Below are 24053 nucleotides of genomic sequence, written 5' to 3' on the forward strand. Positions count from 1 at the left end.
CCCCATGGCCATCCCCAGCTGGCCCTACTCACCTCGTCAGCCCCACCAGGCTCTGCTCCTTGCTGCAGGGCTCACGCTGCCTCGCACAACTTCCAAGGTTTACGTGAAGATGGATGTTGAAATGAAAAACATGGAGAACACTCTCCAAGTCACAGTGATCACGTGGAAAGCTGAGATACTGAAAACAAAAAGGCCTCTGCGCTCTCAACCATGTAGCAGTACTCTCCACAGAATGCTGTCAGAGATGTACTTGCTGCCACGTGCCCATATTTAAGCAGCTTTCCCAACCCAGCCCACCGAACCCCCTCAGGGCCACATGCTCAGCCTGGCTGGGCCTGCCCTGCAGACAGGCACACGTGTCCCACCGTCTCCCATTTGTAACCCGAAGATGCTTTGAAACACAGGGAACTCTGTAAAAAAATAAAAATAAATAAAAACCTCTGGCTCTGAGTTTATTTGGTTTTCCACAGCCCAGGGAATGCACTGGTGCAGGGAGGGGAAGCCAGCAGGTGAACTGGGCAGCCCCTTACCAAACACACGTCAACACTCTGTTTGGAAGATTCCCTCCTGACATCAGAACAGCTTTTCCCATAACTGCTCCCTCGTAACATTACTGCAGTGCTTTGCATGCATTGAAGAATAACATTTCTCCTTCTTTAATATATATACCAAAAGCAGCTAAGTGAACAATGCAATGAAAATTTGTTCTCAATTCCTACAGGATGGTATAAACAAGTTAAGCTCAAATTACAACAATGTAATTGTCACAGTTTAAAAAAACTCACAGAAAAAAACAGTCAAGTATGAAAACAACAGCAAGTATACACTCAATGTCAAGGGGAGCATATAAAACATTTAACAAGACCATATGTAATTTATGAAAATCAAGGTTTAAACATCAGAATTGCTCCACTGATGAAGAAACTTGTCCTTCTCAGTCCACTAAAATGTAACACACTACATGGATGCCTAACAGATGCTTCACCAGGTCCCTGTGAAAATGCTTCACAGTGCAAATGAACTTTATGTCCAGTTACTTCAACAGAAGAAGGAATTCAGGCCACGATTTCAGAAGGGCCTGAAATGAAGAGCCCCAAAGCTCTGAAAGCACTGCGAACAACACAGGCAGCTCAGATATTTCACGAACCTATCACCAACCACTGCACAGTTCTGACACTCCCTTTTTTCACCAAAATGACCTCATCTTCATTGGAGATGGGGAAACAAATACCAACCAACCAAAAATACCAGAATTCCTGTATCTACTTACTCCTTCCCTTCCTTCGACCTTCCCAATCCCGGTTCACTCCTGCTCCCTGCACACCTCCCTCCTTTACGTATTTCCTTCCCACTGCTTTTGCCCCTTCACTACTTCCTTCAATTTACATTACTGCTCTTCCCTTCGATCCTACCTTCTGCCTCTCTTCTGCAATGCTTTGTGCACATTTCCATCCTTTCACAGAAGTACTTTCTTGTAACTGCATTTCAGCCTCTACCTAAGTGAATATACAAAAGTATAAATACAAGTAGCACAATTTTCCTTCTTCCTAAGAAACTGGAAGACAGACAAAATTAACCTAACTCCCCTTTTCAACACTAGTTTACACCTTCAGCTCTAAAACTTGAACCTGGATGCAACTCCTGTAAAAGCAAACAGAATTGGTTTCCCTATTGATCTACAGCTTTTTCTAGCAGGCTTGCTTTGCAATTTTTAGTTTACATATTAGAGGAAAAGTAAATATGGATTTTTAACAGCTAGTATATTCAAACAAAAAAACCAGCCTCATAAGTGCACATTTTTTGTACCAACTGAATAATAATAGCATATTCAATATAAACTAACATAGGTAAAATGATGCAACTTACTAGCAGAGAGGAGCTAAATTAAAGTGCTTCTTCACTTCCTTTTCAAATCAAACCCTTTGAATAAAACTCAAACTACGCAGTTTGGGTTATGTGTAAACAACACCTATGTAACTAGGTGTTAATGAATCTCCAATTTGCCAACAAATTAAAATAATAAAAAAGTCTAACAAAGACTATTTTGGCCATTCTTTAGGGCTTTTCTAAGTGCCCTGTTTTGGTGAAGCATCCCACCATCACTCTGTACAAATGCTTTACTTGGCACATGACAACCTCTGAGCCACTATGGATTTTTTTGGATGTGCTTGTTGCCAGTGGCAGCTGTGTTAGTCCTCCTTCAGTAAACCAGGTGATGGCTACAGCACAATTCTTATTGGAACAGAGAACTGGTGACTGCCAGGTTTGTGAAGGCAAGGTTATGGAGTGCAGTGGCACTATGGTTCTCTCTTCAACAACAGCAATAGCAGCGTGAGTACTGCCCACAGCAACCAATACCTGCCATACTATCAGATATCCATGTTATTAACAAATACAAAAATCATAAGAAAATCCTTTAAGACTTGATAACAATTTCCCTGACTGAAATAATACACACAGGTTTAATCACTGCAAGGAATGTGAACGATTCTGCAGTAAAAGTACATCAAGTAGTAACCCTGCATCCTGAGTGAAGTTGATATCACAGAGATTGAAATATCAACACAAAGCTCAAAATATAAAAGCACTCCAGTGGAGCCTGTGCTGTGGCACTTCCCTGGAAATCTGGATCATCAGTTTTCCCAAACGCTCAGTAGACAATTAATAATATTATCCAGCTGTGGGTGTCATTTCAGAAGTAAGAAGTATCATTCCAGGGATCCAGACGGCAAGGCAAGAGTTGCTAACAAGGCTGCTTTTTTCAGCAAGGATGAAAGTTTCTTCTGTTTTCTGCCTGTGGAGTTCTCGTTATGCTAGGATATGCTGCTTCTCCTTTGATGAGTGGCTTTTCTTTGCAGAAGATCCTCACTGTCACTCTCACCGTTTCTCTGAAAGAAAATGGCCATGGTGTTCCAGTCACATAAATGAGATGCTAAATATGCTGATAAAATCAGTGTACCATTTATAGAGAAAAGCGTAGGTACTAGAAACACCAGAGTTTCATTCCAGGTCCCCCACTCCCCCCATCACACAGCTGGTCACGAGGAGCTGTGCAGACTTTCACTATACCTGCTCATTTCCCAGTCCGACAGGACAGTCACTGCTGTCGTATCCAAGCATTCTGCAGCCTCCATGCTGCTCCTATGTAAAATAAACATGACTAGCACCTATAGGGTTTGCAGTCACTATTTCTCCTTACCCAGCATTTCCAGCATAACATGACATGCATTAACAATGCACTAACAGCGTATGAAGGATGCCATGGTTTCCTGGCTTCCCACACCAAAGTTTTGCAAATTTCAATCCACAGTAAAATTTCCTTCTCTTCCTCCCCTTTGAAGAATGTACCTACCAAACATTCATCCTGAATTAGGACCTTTTTCACCAGCGAACGAGATAAGTGGTTGCAGAATGAGACAATGCTGTAAGAAAGCTATAGGGGGAAGAATGAGAATGTGAAAACACTAACACAAATACAACAAAATACATATAATTTATCTAAGGTATTTTACAATTTTATATCTGCAAGCTCTGCCTTGCTCTCCAATCCCCATGAGCCCTACGCAAACAGGATGAAAAGCTTCTTTCCATACCTTCCACCTCCTTCTGGCATACTGCCTTTTGAAGTTTTCCAAGTTAACAACAGATTCTCTCCGTACCAAAGCTTGCTGCTTGTCCAACGGCTGGAAGATAAGAGATGGCAATTTTATTGCATGGCTCCCCTTTGATGCAAGAAATGTATAAGATTCTCCTCACTCATTGGAGCTGGCTGAAAATAATGTTGCGAAAACTGCAGACTCACACAGGTAAAAACAGAAGAAAGAGTTAAATCACCAATCCCACCCTGTCCACTCCTGTCCAGTCAAGGGGTCCATACCCTTGACTTCAAATAAAACCCTCAAACTCCTTCAGTTGGCAGTCCTCAGCTGCCTTGAGTGCTGTGCCCACTTCCAGCTCCGAGACCTGACACAAAGGGTACAGTGCAGGCGTAGGCTTTGCTGCATCCTCCACTTCTGCCTGCTGCTTCTTAATGAACCCCAGTAAAACACAAGCAGAAAGTCTTGAACAGCTTTAGCAGCCCAAGGACAGGATGCAGGATGGCAAAGCAGGAGGAGATAACTACAGTGACTAGAAGATGTTAAGGCAATGCGTTTGCTTTGTAAAGCCACTGAAGCACATCTCACTGCAGCACCTTAATTTCCTCTGATTGGAGCTCATCTCAGCTGGCCTTTACTCACATCGTTCAGAAAGGCACTGGGAGAGCAACCAAGAGGCTCTATAGGTGCCTAATGGAAAGGAGATAGAGCTGCTATGAGCACAAGAACAGCAATGCAGCCCACCGCTTTCACAGGGGTTTTGCACATGCAATATCTAATTGTATTGTGGGGGGGAGGGAGGAGGAGGGATGCAATTAAAAATACGTGTATATATATATATATATATATATATATAAGAATTCAGACACATGCAATATTTGGGGATGTCACCCTGGCATTAACAAGCAGATGCTAAAAATGAAGTACCTTTGAACTCCAAAAACACATCAACATATGCGTAGGACAGACAATTATATTTGACTGGGAATGACAAAAACAAAGTTCAGTACTAGATCTGGTAAAAGAAAAAGAAGAGGCTGGGAGACAGCTCTTCAATGGCTACGGAGTTTAGGGAGTAAGCACCATTTTAGCAGATCTGATTTGCTTATGCGGGGAGCAGACAACACAGAAATACTTACACTGAACTGGACTAGAATGCAATCAAGGCAGACAGCTGAAAGAGAAGGAGTACCAAAAGATTTTCCAGCAAACCAGTGTTTATGTTATGAGAGGACAATTTCATTTCTCCCCTCAGACGCTACGGGTATAGCATTTGTGCAAGTCAGAGCCAAGCAATCAGCCAGGACCCTTTCCCATTTTGATGTACACATCACACCCAGGTGTCCCCCACCACAAGGACACACAAGCACTGAGTGCATTTCCCCAGCTGCAAACACACAGCATGGTACAACAAAACCTTGCAGAATCAGTTTGAAGTGGAAAAAAATGTCACAGTCTAATTGCCAGCTATATAATGGTTGTGAAAAATCTGAGTGCCCTTTTTTGCTTTACAGTGCTCTTAACTGTTAATAGCTGTCTTTCAATTGCTAAGCAGCCTGCAAACAATGACTTTGTCATCTTCTCAATCATCAGAACACCTCAAAAACAGCGTGTTATTTACCTCCTTCAGCTCAGAGAGCACTGACCTCAAGGACTGAGTCACAGAAATACTGACCTCACCCAAACACTCGGGAACAGAGTGGCCTCATTTCACGTTCCTTCTCATCATGTCACTGCATTTGTTCCTCAAGAAAATCTACACAGATCAGAGGACGTGAGATGACAGCTGAGGGAAGGCAGACTCTCTTTCTTCTGTGAGGGTCTCTTCTGCAGATACTGACTCTCAGTAGGTTTTAAGTTACTTCTTAAGAATTTAAACTCTCTCCTTTATAATGGCAAAAAAGAAGTCTGATGTTCCAGTTTGCCTGGATAGCCTCTCCTGAGTCTTGCATCTCCAAGGAATCCACAGAAATGACGACTGAAGCTTTCAGGGCCAATCAAAAGCTGAGACAGTTAACACTTCCCATACTGCTTGGCACTCTGGAGTCTTGGCCAAGAGCATCAGCATGTGAGGGACATCTCCTGCCTACCTAAAATTTCACTTCCTGTGCAAAGCAAGATGCCACGGAGTACACTTCCAGTTTCCATCCTCCAGGTACAGTGACAGTATTAACACCACCCCTGTTGAGCAGCTGCTTCCAGGACACTTCATTTCCACCAGCCTCTGAATGCCTTCACAAGGACATGACAGTGACAGATCCATCGTACCCTACACAAACTGGATGAAAGTATGCTTCAATCTTTTTTTATCTCAAAGTAGGAACCTTTTTGAATTATTATTTTTATTTTTTATTTTTAATGTTATGAACAACAGTGGTTCAATGCAGTGAGATTACTAACCTCTCCAGAAGGGGAAAGATATCGTGCAGTGAATACATACTGAGATCAACTCTGGATCATCCTGAACATGGATGCAGGGAAGCCTGGCTACTACCTCTCTAATTCCTGTATCTGTGTAACAGTTATCTTGAAGCAAATTTATATAGCTAAGCAAAGAAAGCATGAAGTAGCTACCAGACAACACTTCCCAGTATAAAAAAGCCTCATAGTTCCTTTTCTGTCACTGAGTACATCATCAAGGAAGAACTGCATCCTGGATAAGAACAATTTATTGGCTCTAAAAAATGAATCGTACATCTGTGAATATACAGTATAATGAATTGAAATGTTTGAAACACAAGACAGCAAGGCAGGATTCAAGTTTGGGCCAACTTTTCTCTGACTTTCTCAAACTAAAAAGAAAACCACCGTCATAGCAAGAACGTTACTTCTAATCCCACATGGCAGAATTAATTAATCACAGTTCTGTCTCATCATCTTTACTGTATTCAACAAATCAGATGTCTACACTACTGCTTATCATCACTCATCATTTTAATATTGGCACTGCAAAATGATATACATTTCATCAGTTCATTACAAACTCGTAATTCTGTCTTTGGAGTAAGTTTCTTTGATACAGGACAGGAAACTTCTCTGAATTTTAAACTGAAGAATTAATCATTAGCTAACACCTGATGGTAGAAGACCCCAGTCTGAATTACAGGCCTAAAAACCTCATCCTCAAAACCCTGATTTTAACTGTTCTTCAGCAGCAGACATTTTCACAGAGAACTTCCACGTATTAAACTGCTACTTCATTTACTTCATGTTACAGCACAGATTTAACCTTTGCAAATACTCCTCCCATCTGCTCTGTAAAACTGCCCACAGCAGCTCTACGTGACTATTTCTTTCACCCAAATGGAGATGCTATCATTAATTCGTTATCAGTTTCTAGGCACCCAGCCCAGTAAGTACAGACTGAACTCTCTTTTCTGCATTCATTATGCACTGAACTTCAGGAACTGTAATATATGATGAAGTATGACACAGGAAATGCAAAAGGCTGCAGGGTTAGCTGTGGTCTGTATTAATGTGATAACCCAGTTCCTGTAAGTTCAGACACCAAGCATGGGAAAGAACTCAAACACCACAAACTTTAGCACTGGGAATTTATCGTTTTGGTCAGCAGCTTGTGAAACACATCAGAATTCCTGTTCCAGTTCCAGGTGATGTTTTTGTGTGTAGAGATTATTCACTGAAAGATATATATTTTTAACTGCTGCACACTGAGAGAGGAAGCAAAGGCCACATGTAACCTGATGTAGAACATTACTGATTTGATTCTGCTACGCTGAGATTCAGCCCTGCGAGGAGTTCTTCACAGCACGATCTGTTTAATAGGTCCGTTAGGGATTCGTTGATATCTTTGTTGAAAACAGAGTCAAAGTTTCCATTCCAACAGGCTTCACTCCCATTTTCCAGATGAAAATTACTCATTAAATCCTGTATCCACTTCAGATCCTCAGAAAGCTCTTGACTGAGAGATTCATACTGACTCTGCAGAGCAGTATATTTCCCAGTTATGCCTGTAAGACTGGCACCTACAGTCTTGATATCATCTTGTAGATGTCTTTTTAGGGATTCAGTTTTACGGTATTCATACTTGAGCTGCGACAGCTTGTGCCTCACACTTTCATTTTCTTCTTTATACCAAGCCTCTTTCTCATTATAAATGGAAACCAGAGTATCAATGTCCTCCTGCAAAGAATCGTGGGATGCAGCCAAAGTGCTGACCTCTCGTTCCATAAATGAAATGTCTTCTACTACCCGGGCAAAGCGCTCAAAGTTGATGTAGGTATTATTAGGAGGCATACTTGAATGGCATTTTATGGTGTACTCTCTCAGACGTTTTGTCTTGAGCTGTGTGTTCTCAACCTTCTTGTTTTCTTCGACTTTTGTTTCTTCTTTCAGCTGGTGAGTCTTCAGATAGAGGAACCAATATTACTGGACGTTTACAAGACAGTGCAGTAATTCAAACTCTACACAAAGGATGCAGACTGATATTTCCAATCTGTGGGAGATTCTTTTCTCCCACAGATTTTCCATCACACACTCAATTAAGGAAAAAATGAATATAATAAGCAACGTGCATTCATTCCAATGCAGTAAGCTGAAGTACCAGGGCCTCCATTTCTTTTCTTGTTAATTTTTTATCAGCCATTCTCAAAAATATCAATATTTGTAAGAGGAAAAACAACAATCCTGAAAACAGTCCACTCAGTGCAGTGCAGAACAAAAACTGGATCTCTACGCATGCTGAGATTATCCAGAGGTATTTTCAATATGAGATTTACATATCCACAAACGCAAGCATTATCTATGATGAAAAAAATCCATATAATGTCAGCAGATCAACATGTGAGGTACAAGTAGTTTCACTCAGAGGTAAATTATATTTCCACACTGGCTGTGATCAACTACCAACTCAAGAAAGCACTAAATCCAAGATATGAGGTGTATCATGCAAACAGAGAAGGATGGAAAAACGCAAAGCGCAGTCTAATGTAGGCCACTGTACATGCAACAAACATCAAAGCTTTGTTCTCCTCTTTTTGAAAACTACAATAAAAAGTCACGATTAAGGTTTGCAGAAATCCCAGGATTCAGTCAGACCCAACCAACTTCCTCCCAGTGCATCTCTTTTAAGATGTCAGCAGTCTCTAACTACACGGAGGTCAGATTTCCAATCAACACATCAGTAAGAGTGAGAACATTATCTCTGCTCCGCTCACAGCAAAAAGCAACCTCTGCCTTTTCATTTGGTCTTACCGTTATCCACGGATGACACAGAGCTTCCTGAATTGTAAGTCGTTTCCTAAAAAAATGAACAAACAAAGAAATACAAAGCGTACAGATTTGAGTGAGAAATACCTCGCACACAAGTCCACGAGCCTTCTCTGTGCCTTTGTGTAAGCAGTAAAGCATTCATCAAGATAACTCCAGGACTAATGCTCCAATCTCAGGATGATGTTTTTCCACACGGCATGTTGTTTGTGTGTTTACCAGTTTCAGTAAGAAGTTGTCCCCACTCCAGACAATTTTAATTCCTTCTTGACCAAAATCTGTATTTTTGTGTGATAGAAGTGATAAAACACTATTCATCCTACACGCTTAGAGAATGAATTATTTCTATACACCTGTGTCTGAATCGCAGTATACAATGTTAATGATATAAAATGTTGTTTAGAGTGCAACGTGACATCCCTCCTGCCATTCCCTGAAAATAGAATTTGAGAGGAATACTTCAAATCTTATCCAACGTGATAGATCCTAACTTATTCCTGCATTGTGGCAGCTGAGTGAACAGCACTCTGTTGCCATTCAGAATCAAAGGCAGAACCACAGCATTGCTCTGTGGCTGCCTCTGGACACGTGACAAATATCAGTATCCCTGACTCATCTTTTTTATAAGGAGGTTGCCAGAGCAGTGCTAGCCTCTCATCAAACCCCATCTACTCTAGCCTATTCTAAGATTGCTGCAAATCCTCAGGGCTTGACCCAACAGCTTGCCTCTAACATTGTTCTCTCCTAACGTAGCCCCCATAAAGAACTGCAACAAGTTTGACTTCCCTCTGGGATGAACAGGGTTAAGAGGAAGGAGATGCTACAGCTATGTGCTTTATAAAAAGAAAGGAACACATTTAAAAGACTGTGGCTCCCAAGGACTGGGAATAAAGCTCTGCAAAGCTGTCATGCAAATGCTGGGTGATTGCAGCAGATACACAGAGACATAAAGAACAATTCCAGTAGGAACAGATGTAAAAACAAAGTGTTCTTGGACCACAGGGGACATATTACAGGATCATGTCATCCCCCTGCATGTAGTTCACAGTAGACTGAGATACTGGAGTGGTAGTTATTTAGAACTAAAGCTTTTGCACACGTTTGCCTACACACAGTTGTACCATTTTGACTTTGGAAAAAATGCAGTCATGAAATTGAAATTTAACAAAGGAGATCTCAGTTCCTTTTGTGCTAGTTTGTGGGTGCTGTGATTCACTACGGGCACAGCAGAACTATGCCTACTATCTTACCCTTGAATGGCAACACACACTGCAAGGAAAGCTTTGCAGACTGCTGAGCAGGCTGTTACACCTGATTTATCTAATACACCAATGAATGATCGTGAATTTTCACTTACCGTGTATCTTTCACCAGGAGTTTCTGAATAAAATCTTTTGCCAGGTCACTAGTATTGCTGAAAAATTCTTCATCAAATTCATAATTCACAGCTGTGATGTTAGCAAGCGTTTCTTGTTTAGTTTCTCCAAGGAAAGGTGATGCACCACTAAGCCTAGATAAGCCATAAGGAAGAATCAATAGGAAAAACATGCACTAGAAGTCCCCTAATTCAATTACAGTGGCTGTGTACTATACACTGAGGACATCTGTGGATCTCTGTATTGTAGCAGCTGTGCCACTTGGGAAATAACAGGCCCAGCTTTGACTTGCCACATCTGTGGTTCTGAATCAGACTCATTCTGAAAGTCTTGAGGGCAGCACCGAGTGCTCAGACAGACGTGTACAGATTCTCCCATTCTGAGTATCTCACTGAAGTCACAGTTTGTCAAAACAGAAAAAGCTTCAGCTGAGGAGAGTGTCTGTCACTGTGCCTCCACAAACACTACCAGTCAGAAGCTGCTACCAGGTCAAGACGACAAATCTGTACTTCCATTCATTTTCATCAGGTAGGAAAAACCCTGCCTGCAATTTTCTGCCTGCAAAGCTACTGACAGGTTCCCTGCACAGCAAATTCAGCCAGGAGATGTTTCTCAGCTGGAATCACAATACAATGTGTGACCAGATATCAGGTGTGGCCTTGTTAGAGGCCAGCCTTGCAGGGAGGAATGGGCACACTGCTCATTAAAAGGAATTGGCTTTGGTTGAGATAGAATCCAACCACTTCTGATCAATGCAAAATTGCATTCTCTTGGCACTTTCTTCCAACCATACGGATATAATGGAGGCAACATAACAAAGTGGCCTTTGGTAACCTTAAGCTTTCATATTGATTTGCCTCCTTTGCCTCTATTGGCTGTGACTCAACAACTTTCATCTTTAACAACTATTTACCTTTTATCCACAAAATTCAAATACCAGAGCAGGTTCATTGCAGACTCCTCCTACATTGCTGCCCACTCCCCCCATCCTGGAGGGATGCTAACTTGCAGGTCTGGTTTACAGGAAACGTTATGTATAATGAAAAAATTCATTTCATTCCTGTTTAAAGTTGTCTGGACTATTATCCTCATCTCCTACGCCTTGCTTTGATGGCAAAGCTTCAAGATGCTGCAGGCTCAAAAAAGGACTGCAGGAAATTCCTGTGACCTAATGTGAGGGTTTGAGTAAAAAATCGCTATACAGATCTTTTACTTTGTCTCTCCTTTCACTGCCAAGCTGACCAGGGATCTGGAGGTAAGCCAAAAAAGAGATAGGACCATGTATCATTCAGCCCAGTCCCCAGCTACCACGCCTTCACTCAAAGAGTAAGCATTTGAGCACAGAAACAGTTTCCTCTCCTGCTCTAATCATACAATGACATCAGTGTCACTGATGGCAGTAAAACAACACAAGCAAAGTTCTCCAGTTGTTTCTGATGCAGTATAGTTTGCCCCACGAGCACAGTCAACCTTATTTCTTAACAGGTTCTCCTCGCTCCTTCTTACGCTGTTGTTCCAATTCAGTCAGAAGACAACAGAAAGACACCTTTCCATAGACCACAGGCAATTTGTGAAAGTAGTTCCACAAATTGTCAAGCTCCATCTTAAGACTATCTAGACTGCTTGTGTCCAGCATGTCAATAATATCTCATTTATTTGTTTGAGAGTTTACATGCTTTTGTCATAAGCATTATTTCTGTGCTTACTGACGGCAGCGATATTCCCAGCCAGCCTTCACCCCACTACCTTTAAAAAGCCCTTTCTAATCCTGCAAAATGAGTTCTCTGCTTCGTGGAGCAACCATCTGTGCTTCTATTTCAGCTTAAATTCACCTTTATGGATATGGGCGACCATATTTATATAAACTAGACCACTTCCTTTACAAGCAGTTTCAAACTTCTCTGTTTCCACCAGACAATAATTAATTTCCTCCAGAAATAAATCTGCCTGCAAATGCTGCAGATACACTTCATGTTTCTATTCTTTCCACATACTGGTAACTCAACTATTCTATGCCCAATCAATATGCTCGGGTTTTTCTACCCCCTAGCACGTTGTGCAGATGAGATCTTGAAGGAAGCTGAAATACCCAGTGAATTCAGAGCCATTTGTTCTTCGTCTGGTCATAATGTCCCTCTTAATTTATTATATGCCTTATTTTAGAATTTGAAAAATCTGAGGAATAACTTTTCCCATTACAGGGTGTGTGTGCAGCCCCTTTCTTGCTTGACTGAAGGGAAAAGCTGTTCTGTAGTAGTACAGTAGAGCTTTAGGAACACTTCTACAGTAATGAAAGTATTGCTTGTACTCACAGTATGTAGGTGATGACTCCTATGCTCCTGAAAAACAAAGGAGATTAATTGCAAAGCTTCTGTACTATCTGTGTTCTTTTCAAGGTACACGATACAGAAATGGCTACAGTACTGCAATATATAGTATACACAGGCAGGAGAGCTCTCACTGTTCTAGATAACTGCTATTATCTAAATATAGTTTCAGTGAAAATGTGAAATTTACACCAACTCTCAGTTTCGTGGATATCTGAAATCACTTATTTCTATGCTGGAGATATTTACCAAAATACGTGCCAGAAATACACAGAAACAGTAGCAAGGGTATTTTGTTTGGGGTGACTTCTTTTGACTGCGTTCTCAGCATATCAGATTAGTACCCAGGTCTCCTCTGCATGCAGTGCTCTTATAAATAAAGCTGTCACAGGCACTGCAGGAACACGCTTTCTTTTGAGAGTGCTCCACTGCAGTGGACAGTGGCAAACTGTTAACTCTATAAGGGCCATTATGCAAGTTTATCACTGTAATTTTGCAGAAGCTAACCACTTATCTTTTCAACAAAAATAATCCAAAGAAATGGAACAACAGAACAAAGAATACACAACGATTACACTGAATTTTGTTTTGTTAAATTTGTTGCGGTAGAATAAGATTCCTTTCAGAGAAGAGTCAGAAAATTAGACAAGAGAGCAACCTGGAAAACCAGTTAGAAGCTTACCACATATCTGCAGCCAGCCCCAGCGGTTCATAGTTCACTATTTCTGGAGCTGTATAAGATATTAAAAAACAAAAACAAAAAAATCCAACAAATAAAAAAAAGTAAGTAGGTGAGAACAGAAAAAGACAAAAAAAGAGACTACACTGTTATCCATGTGAAACCCTATTATATTTACAAGAAAAAAATTCTTATTGGAAAGCAACTCCACGTAAGACAGCAGGAAAAGAAAAAGAGCAACGTACGACACTGAGATGAAAAAAGGTGTTTCTATCAGCACTGAAATCATCTCAGGTCATGGGACAGTTGTGCTTAAATGGAATAAGAATTACAATTCTCTATTCTACCCACCACAACCTTTGAAACACAAAACAAACAGAAAGTAGAGAGAGAAATAAGAATGACTGTCAGTAAGCAATACAAATAGAATCAAATGGGTAAATGGAAGGGAGAAACCATGGGAGGTATTTTATCTATAACGAAATAATAGAGGAACCTGTGTAATTGAGCACATATCCTACTTGTCCTGGGCAACAGGTAGAAAATTATAACTTGTATTGCAGTGTTTCACAACCTCAGTCTTATGTCTCTAAATATTATTTGGCAACAACCAACTCTCACAGGAGTAGCCCATCAGGCTTACAGAAAGCCTTATCCAGAAAAATAAAGCAGATCTCTATATTTAGGTCACCTTGATACAAATTGGTCACTCACCTACAAATTCTGGAGTGCCGAAAATGTTTTTAAATTCAACTCCATCTTCTATTTTGTGAGCCAGGCCGAAGTCAATGAGTTTGATGTGTGGAATAGGGATATTCTTGTCTAGAAGCATAATGTTTTCAGGCTAAAATAAAATAATAACAAACCTCTATCTTTTGTCATCTTAGAAAACAATGTATCTGTTAACAATATTTCTGTTAAGTCAGAAAATATGTCCTTGTCCTGAGAGGCCTCATAGGAAGATGCCAGGCCCTGATGCCATGGACTGCCTCCAAACAACTACCAGTGCCTGCTTAACAGCTAGAGGGCAGCTGAAGCAGTGCAACTACCTAGTCCTAAAACAGCATGCACTTGCTCAATCCTGAAGGGGAGCTGCACAACAGAGTATTTTACTGAACTGTTCTTGGAATGTACACTGAGATTATTTCTGTGCAGCTGTTCCTAATGTAAATGGCTCTTAACACATCTGAATCTACTTAAGGAAGGAAAATAGTCTTCTTTCCTGGAACTAAATTCACACCTGAAACAAAAAGACCCAGAAAAATCGACAGGATTTGCTACCTGAACAATCCTGAAAATGGGAAGTGCAGCAATTAGAGGTCCTAGATGACGTATGACAGCAAGCTATTAGAAGAACATGCAGCATTTCTTACAGATTCACAGGGCAAAGCCCTGAGCCAAAGCTAGAATTACTTTGAAATTAGACCTATCTTTATCTCAGATGTAGACTTTGACTCCTTACTCTTTGCCAAATGCAATGGATATTTCATATATTTTTCAGCTATGTTTCTCAGCCTCAGTTATGCCCTGCCAGCACCTACTTCACAGGTTTCAGAATAAACTGCAGATTCAATTATCTCTGATGAAGAGCTTCAATGCATTAATTTTTCATAACTTAATCACAAGCTCAAGAGCAATGGTGAGACAATTTGATTCACTGCTGGCAGCTGCCTGGCCTTTTCAAAGCAGATCCGAACGTGGAAGCGCCTCCTGCTAACACACACACACTCAGAGCTGCACTGGGAAAGAAAGCATATGAATAATTTATTGTCATAACCTATTTTAGCCTCTGGCTAACAAGTCTGGTTTTATTCCATGGATCTAGGGCAAACGTGTTCCCTGCAGATACGTGATGTAAGTTTGTTTGGAGCACACAGAACAGACTGAAATGGAAAGAAGTCACAGCCACAGTCCTGGGCTGTTTTATTCCTTAAGAAGTTTAAGTCACTGCAGCTCCACTGTAATTGATGGAGCCTTGATAAGTGATGAGATAAAAACCAATTTTCTTCCACCTGATCGGATCACTGGTTAAAACTTACGTCTAATTCAACGCTAGTAAAATCACAGAAATAGTCCTATAAAATCCAAGAGATTTAATCTGTGAATATGTTTTAGATAATTTGATATCCTCCATTGGGGAAACGATTCTCCACTTATCCTTCCTCATTTCTATTTTGCTTTTTCTGTAACATCTCCATTGACCACCTGTCATCACTAGATTACATATCAAATGAACTGCTAGAGATCGGTATGGAAAAAATTACATTCATATTCACAAACTTCATGTCACTGGGTATTATGCTGTTCACCAGCATGAACAGTGAAAACCTTCATTCTTTGGCTTCTAGGCTCATGCAGTAATTCAAAAATCAAGTGTACTTCCCCTTATCCCTTCATACACCTCATATTCTTTTTCACATCCCCCCTGAAGATTGCAGGGGCAGTTTATTTGGTTAGATGTACTCTGCAACATTGCTCTGCAACGTGCCAGTGACACTGGCACACACAAGACTAGGTACTTTAAGACTAAAACGTTAGTCACACATTTAGCACAAGGAATCTGTATACCTACCTTGAGAACCTAGGAGGAGTCAACCTATAGGACACTCAACAGTAATTAGTACTAAACTAGTGTTAGGACAAGGAGCAGGTGAAGTAGTAGTAGTTTCATTCCTTTTCCTTCATTTTCAAACAGTTCCCTTTCTCTCCCTTTCTTGTTCAGTCTTCTACTACTGAGTAAGTGTATTTTGAAAATATTTCTGAAAGCAGTAACATCTGAGGCAGACAGTTCTGCAGCAGTGGGTTTGCTACTGAGAAAGTACTTCACTCTAGCCTCAAGGGTTTCATCCCCAAGGATAAGACTTTAACCTTCAGTTAAATACGTTCATCTAGGCAGAGCACAATCAAAAGGAGAAACAGTCTGCTCTGTTTCAATCAGGCCAGGACGAAGGCTATGGATGTCACTTGACAAAGCACACAGAGGGCTCTGTGTGATGTGCTTTCAAAGCCTTATGTGATTTCTCAAGTCTTTTCATTTAACCAAACTGCACTGGACAACACATACACATACTCCTCATATTATTCTAAACACAGTGAAATCTACAAGCAGCAACAGTTGTCTGTAGCTGGACCTGGCCCTGCTCATCCCGGAAAATGTACAGTCAGTCATCAACAGTCAGCAATAACACTAACTCTAAATCAGCCTCTTTACCTTTAAATCAAAGTGAGCAATTTTCTTAGAGTGAAGGTAATTCACACCATCCAAAATCTGCTTGATGAATCTGGTTGCCTCCTCTTCACTCAAAGATTCCTTCTGCGCCAGGAAGTCAAAAAGTTCTCCTCCAGACACCCTGCAAAACACACCAGGAAACCTCCTGTTATTGACTGCATTCTAGGATATTAAATAAATGTAACTGCAGAAAATTAAAATAGCAAAACATTTCCATATAGTCAGAAAAAGGCCACCTTTACAAGCAATCTGGAGCTTTGTGCTCTGGTCTAAAACATGCCAAAACTGCTGTTTGGCTTTAGCTCACTCCTCTCTAAATGAAGAATCAACTTTCCCTAACACAACGATGCTGTGAGGTTTGATTCATCAAGGGTTATGCAGGACCAAAAAGAAGTGCACTGCGTGATAAACCTGCAGACACACTGCAATAGGTAGGCTTCAATGTTAATTATTTCAACTGCAATTTTCCAACATTTTCACTTTGGATAAGACACAGAAAACAGAGAAAATTCCAATAGTCAACAACTGCTGAAGGGTTGCTTACCAGCTGCCATCAGAAACACGAAGCAACGAGATCTGCCAACAAACTCTTGTCTCCCTTCCAGAACAGCCATTACAGAGGCTGCAGAACCAATACAAATTCTAGCCTGACACATACTGACAAGAAAGCATTCATTTTGTGCTGATAAGTAAGCAGATTGCAGCACGCTGGGAGGTACCTAAAACTGTTCTTTCCAATCAAGGGAGTGCTACTAGTTAATATGAGTTCTCAAAAATGAAATACATTCCATACGTATTTTGTACATACAACTATTTTCTTTTTTTTCGGTCTCATATTGAGAGCCTCAGTGCTATTTTTCCAGGTTGAACCTTCCCCCAAATATTTCAGCACTACTTCCAGAGCGATCTACATACTTAACCAACTCCTTGTACAATTTACTCAAACCTCATGTTAACAAGAAATCATCACATCTCTTCTACAGAGTTTTCCTTTAGATTGGTCCCTCAAGATCTCTGCAGCTCAAGCTGCAGTCTTAGAATTTACCACAAGACACTGGAGATGCATGCTGAGCTCTGACCTTCAGAAAACAAAATGCTCATGGGTTTGTTTTAAGAAAGAGCCTTTTGCAGGTGAAGGAGCAGAGGGAATCCAGACTCTGTGAATCTTTTTTTAATTTTCCTTTTTTGCTTTTTCCTGCTATATTCTGTACCTTGGAAGTTCCCTCTGCTAAACAATTTTCTGGTATCGCAATGTGCAGCAAAGGATACTCCTCAAAAGAATGTTGCCTATCTCGTCCTGATTGGAGTCCAGCAGCGGTCACAAAGATGATGGAGGGCCTGGAGCAACTCCCATATGAAGAAAGGCAGAGTAACCTGGGTCTGTTCAGTCTGGGGAAAGGAAGACTGAGGTGGGGGGGGGCTCTGATTAATGTTTATAAATATTTAAACAGAGATGGGAGGCAAAGGGACGAGGCCAAACTCTTCTTGTTGGTGCATAGTGATAGGACAAGGAGAAATGCCCTAAAGCTTGAATATAGGAAGTCCCATACAAACACGTGGAAGAACTTATTTACGGTAAGGGCAACGCAACACTGGAACAGGCTGTCCAGAGAGGTGGTGAAGTCTCCTTCTATGGAGACATTTAAGGACTGTCTGGATGCCAAATTGAGTGACCTACTGTAGGGAACCTGCTTTAGCAGGGGCATTGGACTTGATGATCTCTTGAGGTCCCTTCCAAGCCCTGCAATTCTGTGATATTCTCTGACATGTTTAGTACAGCCCTCTGTGCCAAGAGAACATGCAGGGAATGCCTTCCATAAAGTACCTTGGGATCTGTGCTTTCCTTAAGTGGCATCTTCTTTTGTGAGTGCTGGAGGAGAGAAGGCTGGGTTGAAACTTGGGCTGTTGGGGACAGCTCAGGGAAAACTTATTATTAGTCCTGATTAAAGTGCCTGGCACGAGAAGCTTCCACAGTGCAAAAGGGAGAGAGATTAGTGTGCCTGCACGGTCACATTCCAGAAGAGTAACAGAAAGTATCCCAGTGCAGCTGGCTTCCTGCTGGCAGGGCAACTGCTGCAGGAGATGACCACTGGTGTGTAATTTGAATAGAAATAATTAAGGAAACGAGACTTGCCTGCTCTTTGTACACAGATTTCAGTAGAGACTAGCAGATTTCACTTACAGATTCCTTTATTAAGTTGTTGCAGCTGCAATCATTTTTTTAGCTAACAAACCCTGCTACCACTTGGAATGCAGACAGTGTTCTCTGGCTCCTGAAATACACAGAGCAAAACAAAAGCAGTAAAACACTCACAACTCCCACTGCAGGTTACAACATGTGAACATCCAGACAAGTGTGTTTTCCAAATCAACACCACACATAAAAGAGTGAGTGCTCCCTTCTTGGGGGACTTCACCTTACAAAAAATCCCTTCCTCCAGTCCCATCTTTCTCTTACCAAATCACCTTTATTTCCAAGGCAAAGAAAGAAGCAAGTGGATGACACCTTTGCTCTCCCTTCAAAGTCCAATGAATGATAAAGCTGCTTTATTTCTTGGGAACACCTACTAGTAGAGGGGTCTGACTATCAATCAGAGCTGCCTTTAAGCCACTTTTGTTTTGGCAAAGCAGCCTCAAGCCAGAGATGAGGAGACAGAGAACAGCAGCAAGGTCACCAAAAGCTGTGGGGAGCATAATCCTGGGCAGTGTGCACAAGGGCAAACTGTGGGCCTGCCCAGGTGCACGTTACAACAATGAACTAGGCAGTGCTCTTTCTGCCCTTGAACAGAAGAAACAGCACCTGTAGAATCTGTCCCCACATAAAGGGAAGATACTGCTGTCCAGCACAATCTGATTTGGATAGGGTGTCAACACTTAAGCCAAAACCTGTTTTAAACACGCATGCAGCTTCTTCAATTAATAAGAACATCAGGAACATTCTTCTAAAGCTCAAGTTCACTGCAGCTTGTTGTAAGATTAATTGGCCAGGTGCTGAAAATGCTTATCTGAATAAACTGCAGTGAGTGTGAGAGTGGTAACAGCGTGTCAGGAGTAGAAATCATCTGCTTATGGAGAGAATTTAAGTATCTTTATTAGCAATTATCACCATCCTCAACTCGCATACAGCAGCAGAATGCAGTGGCCTCAGTAAGTTCAAAGCTCTGTTACACTCAGCCCTCTAAAAATGAAATAAGCCTCTGCCTGACAAAAAACCACATGAAATGTGCCAGGCTATGTGAGGACAGGAAAAAGCAGAAGTTAATGAAATGGGAGGCTGCTTAGTAGCCAACAGTCAAAGAGAGCAAGCTTCTACCCTGTCTTCTAAAGCACAGACTCCTAGTTACAGACACTAATGCTCGGCCATGCACATATACTTAACAGAAGCTCATCACCACACACATGCCATGGGGCAGGAGTCACATCGGTCTCCAGGCATGCTCCCCGGACTGAACTCACTCAGAAAGCTAGTGGGTATTCACACAGCCTTGCTGTCTGCATTCCTGCTGGGGCAGGTGCTCTGGGGAACAAATGATCTGCATAACATCAGCAATGCTGTTCCTATAACTCCTGCTTCACACACTGACAAACTGCACAATTCACCAAGTATCTAAAAACTGCAGTAAGGAGAAGACCTCTGGGTGCCTCCTTGTTTACTACAGCTTTAGTTCAGTGCCATGAATTTACAAATAAAGGATATGCCACCTTCTGTACAGCTCCTCTAAAACTCAGGAATCTGTAAACTAGGTGATAGAAACTCTACAAAAGAACAGAATATAGACCAAAAAAGCTGCAACTGCTGTTTTAGAGACACTCTAAAGATGTCTCTAAGACACTCTTCATCCTTTAGCAATTAGTCCTTTCTCAGAAAAGCTCTACTTCAGCTTCAACAATGTAAGATGAGGTCACATAGAGAAAGTGATAGCATAAACTCTCCCCACCTCCTTGAGATTAGCATCCCTTAACCAACTCCTGCATGTAAGCCCCAACACATGCCTCCAAAGCACTGTTAAGAATGGTGACTGCTTTTCAAAATATGGCCAGGCCTGTCTGCCTGAGACAGGGACTTTCAGAGTCTCAAATCAGGCAGCAGAAACAGGCAGGACACGTACAAAACAAGTTGTGTTATGAGAGATTACATTATTAGTGTGCGCACTGCACCTGTCTAAAACATTTCATCTCAGTTTGCCATTACTGAATACATGGGAAGAACCATAGAGTGTAAGAAGGAGCTAAAGTCTTTGGGATGTTGTATGTCTAAGCTGATGAAACAGCCAAAAGAATTCACAGAGGGAATTCCACAGCTATTGGAGAGACCGACAATTCCGATACTATTTCAGATTCTAATCATCTGGCATTTCTCCCCACTGTGAACACCCACTAGCCAGGTTTTCTCACTTCCTTACAGCCAGTGAGAGTATGTACAGACAAAAAGACCAAAGGTGACCCCCTGAAATACAAAACTCACATCCTTTGGGACAGGTATCTGTTCTTCCAGGCAGGGATGTACACAGGCTCTCCAGAACAAACCACTGTTCCCTCAGCCCGGACAGAGCTGCTAGCTGCTTCTGAATCTCCTCTTAAACAGCACAAAGCAGACTATGTTTGATAGCCAAGTATGCATAATATAATCATCCCAAACCAGCAGCCTGCCCACCCAGTGGGCCACTAAGTAAGAGTGAGGCTACAGTGGCCTACAGAAGTGCAGGTCAGAAGGTCCACTTGTCAGCAAGTTTTAACTGGCAAGAGCTTTCCCTCGTTGCATGGCAAGACAAGAGGGGCAATCACTTCTTCTTCACTCCCACCCTGCTGCTATTCATCCTTAATAAGTAAAGTTTGGGGATTCCAAAAATACTTCCCCTACTTCCTCCGCCCCCCTCCCCTTTTTCCCCTTGTCTCTTCCAAGTGAGGAAAACACAGCTGTAATAGAATCACTGAAAATACTGCAAAGGGCTTGATAGATTTTCATGCACTGAAAGGGAAGAATGCAGAAAATGTAAAAAAAAAAAAAACAAAAAAAACCCCAAGAGGCAGGGGAAGTCAGTGGCTATCTGTGGTTCCTTGCAGGCTTGTGTCAGGGCAGCACCAGGCAGACATGATCACTGTCAGCAAACTTGTTTTTTTTTTTGTCAAGTTGACAACAGAACCTGGCTCAATATCAATGGCCTAAACTGATTTAAGGTCCTCCCCAGGACACATGAACTGACACGGGGGCTGTCCATCAGCATCCTCACCCAGCTCTCTTGCCATGACCCGTGAGGTCTGAAAACAGCACCCCTGTGCTCTGGCAGCCTCATCCAGCCCCAGAGGATAGCAAGTCCCCTTACTCACAGCTCAAGGATGAGAACCACATCCGTCTTGTTCTCATAGATGTCGTGAAGCTTGATGATGTTGGCATGTTGGGTCTGCTGCAGAATGGCCACCTCCCGCTCTATCTCCTCACGCCTCACTCCTCGACGGCTGGCCCGGCTCTGACGCTTTTTAATGAACTTAGCAGCATACTCCAAACCAGTGCTTATTTCTCTACATTTCTTCACAATAGCAAATTGGCCACTGGAAGTACAAGAAGATAATAAAACATTCTCTTAACGCCTTCATACAAACCTCTGGTAATACCCAACAGCTTCCTGAATACGCAAAGCTGAGGATTCTTGCTCCTCTGAGATGTACTACTGAAGTCACACAAATGTGTTCATATTTAAATGATTAAGTTAGGTTTCAAAAGGTTCAAATTACCAGTCCTTTGCTGGAACATGCTGAAGGCATTCAAGTTTGCAGCACATGAGTGTTCTGAAAAGACACGAGCGCACCGAAGTATTTCCCTTTAGAATAATCTCTCTGAAAAGAACTCAAGGGATTGATGAGCCTTTGGAAATGCAGAATTGGGCCCAAGTAATCAGGTTTTTTTGTTTGTTTGTTTTTAAGAATGGTTTGTTCATGTTTCTTAATTCAGCTTTAAATTTAACTAGAATAAGCGCAGGTATCTCACTGAACTTCAAGGATAGAGAACTTCCCGTCATATTAAACAGAAAGTAGTTGTGTTAAAGATAATAAAAACGTGTAGCTGCTTTTTGTTGATACCATTTTCCTGACTTTGTCTCCTATGGTAAAATATTTCACTTCAGCTGTAATATTTCCCCTTTATGTCCTGAAAGGGAAACACCTGGAGGTCAGATGACAAACTCAAACAATAGTAACCCTGCAGGTTGCAGCCTTATGTCAGTGATGTGAACTTCTCAATAGGAGGTGATTGTTAGCAACTCTTCAGTAGTGAACAGGGGACTCCACTTTGCTCTCATTTGTGTGAACTACTCTCCCTTCACCATGCCCCTGAGTGCACTGATGGAACTCAGAGAAAGCACCAAGTCCACAAAGCTGATGTCCCCTCCTTCTGAAGGTAACTGTAACCAAGCCAAGCCATGTCTTCTCAAAATTAAGAAAGACAGGTGGCTTGTAGCTAAAGCAGGATTAAAACAATATCAGTTTTGTAAGGCAAGAGTACAGCAGGACACTGACCATTCAGAGGATCCTTTTTGCTCATCCATTTGGAATTGGTAACTTCTAGACAAGGATATCTGTGCTGTGTCTGAGGAATGCTTAATGGCATTAAGTTCTTCACAGGCATAAAACAATGAGAAAAATCATAAGCTATTACCTTGAGTTTGCATTTAGTCGAAGCAGCACATGTAAGAGAGCCACTTCTAGCTCACAAAAATTAGGGGAAAAGGATGGTCTGGAGCTAAAGTACTGGAGGAATTTTGGAGATCTGAATCCTGCCAGAAATGCATGACATATATTCGTTAGCAACCCATCTCCACTTCACTGACAAAAAATGAAATGGCCTTCCTTTCTAACACTGGGTTTGCCTATGGGCTGCTGTGCACTCCTAGCATAAAGGTGTCTGCCTTACTTTGCTGCTACGTAACAGACACGGGGTACAATTACTACTGCACCACACAGTGTAACAGGCTCCTGTCCTAGCTGATTCTGGAAAGCAGACAAAAATCTCATCTAAATCAGTAACAGCTTTCTCGTGATGGCTCATTTGTAGACTAAACAGGTCTGTACCTTTTATGCTTCATTTAAATTTATGATTCTGAAATTATGCAAAGAGCAATGCACAATTTAAATATCCACTGACTCCTTAGGCTGGTTAATGAAGATCTTAAACACTCATCAGTCTGAAATTATGTGAAACTTCTACAGCTTAAGGTTTCTTCACGATATTTAAATATCAAGTAGTCCTTACTAAAATAAAGACAAATATTTTTCACACATTTCATGCTAAATTTCCTCATCTGGACACGAACTCTCCAATTCTTACATTTTTCTTAGATAGTAAAAAAAAATAAACTCAAAAACTGATATATTTTAAGAAACTTTACTGTGGTGGTGCAACACACCAAATATCTAGCAGACTGAGCGCGTGCTTTGCTTAACTGTAAAATACATCTTGTGATAACGGAGGTGGGAAACCAGCAAGTTGTGAAGATGGAACAGGACTTTGGTTAAATCAGCTTTTGCTAAAACCGCTGCTTCATGGAAACTGTATTTTACTTTGGCAATGGGATAGGGACAGGAAGAAGAGCCAGTCAGCCAATACCTGCAGAGTCAAGGCAC

General features: G+C 41.5%; 1 protein-coding gene across 4 annotated transcripts in view; it reads right to left on the minus strand.

Moving 5' to 3' along the window:
- Positions 1 to 1096: 1096 nt before the first annotated feature.
- DAPK2 (death associated protein kinase 2) overlaps positions 1097 to 24053 on the minus strand; it is a 36224-nt gene continuing 13267 nt past the window's right edge. Inside the window, exons 2-12 of one of the 4 annotated variants that reach the window (XM_065733546.1) lie at positions 21765 to 21986; positions 16419 to 16557; positions 13922 to 14051; positions 13211 to 13259; positions 12514 to 12540; positions 10183 to 10335; positions 8811 to 8856; positions 3594 to 3683; positions 3353 to 3433; positions 3070 to 3141; positions 1097 to 2888 (exon numbers count right to left, since the gene is read on the minus strand). In XM_065733546.1, coding sequence (XP_065589618.1) covers positions 2814 to 2888; positions 3070 to 3141; positions 3353 to 3433; positions 3594 to 3683; positions 8811 to 8856; positions 10183 to 10335; positions 12514 to 12540; positions 13211 to 13259; positions 13922 to 14051; positions 16419 to 16557; positions 21765 to 21986 — 1084 coding nt within the window. In that variant the 3' untranslated portion in view covers positions 1097 to 2813. Of the gene's footprint in view, positions 2889 to 3069; positions 3142 to 3352; positions 3434 to 3593; positions 3684 to 6038; positions 7962 to 8810; positions 8857 to 10182; positions 10336 to 12513; positions 12541 to 13210; positions 13260 to 13921; positions 14052 to 16418; positions 16558 to 21764; positions 21987 to 22949; positions 23016 to 24053 lie in introns of those variants that run through there. The other 3 variants (XM_065733547.1, XM_065733545.1, XM_065733544.1) reach the window with 3 other exon arrangements.

Source organism: Cyrtonyx montezumae, unplaced genomic scaffold (genome assembly GCF_038088225.1).
Source record: "Cyrtonyx montezumae isolate F1298 unplaced genomic scaffold, pur_monq_1.0 scaffold_17, whole genome shotgun sequence".
Classification (NCBI taxonomy): domain Eukaryota; kingdom Metazoa; phylum Chordata; class Aves; order Galliformes; family Odontophoridae; genus Cyrtonyx; species Cyrtonyx montezumae.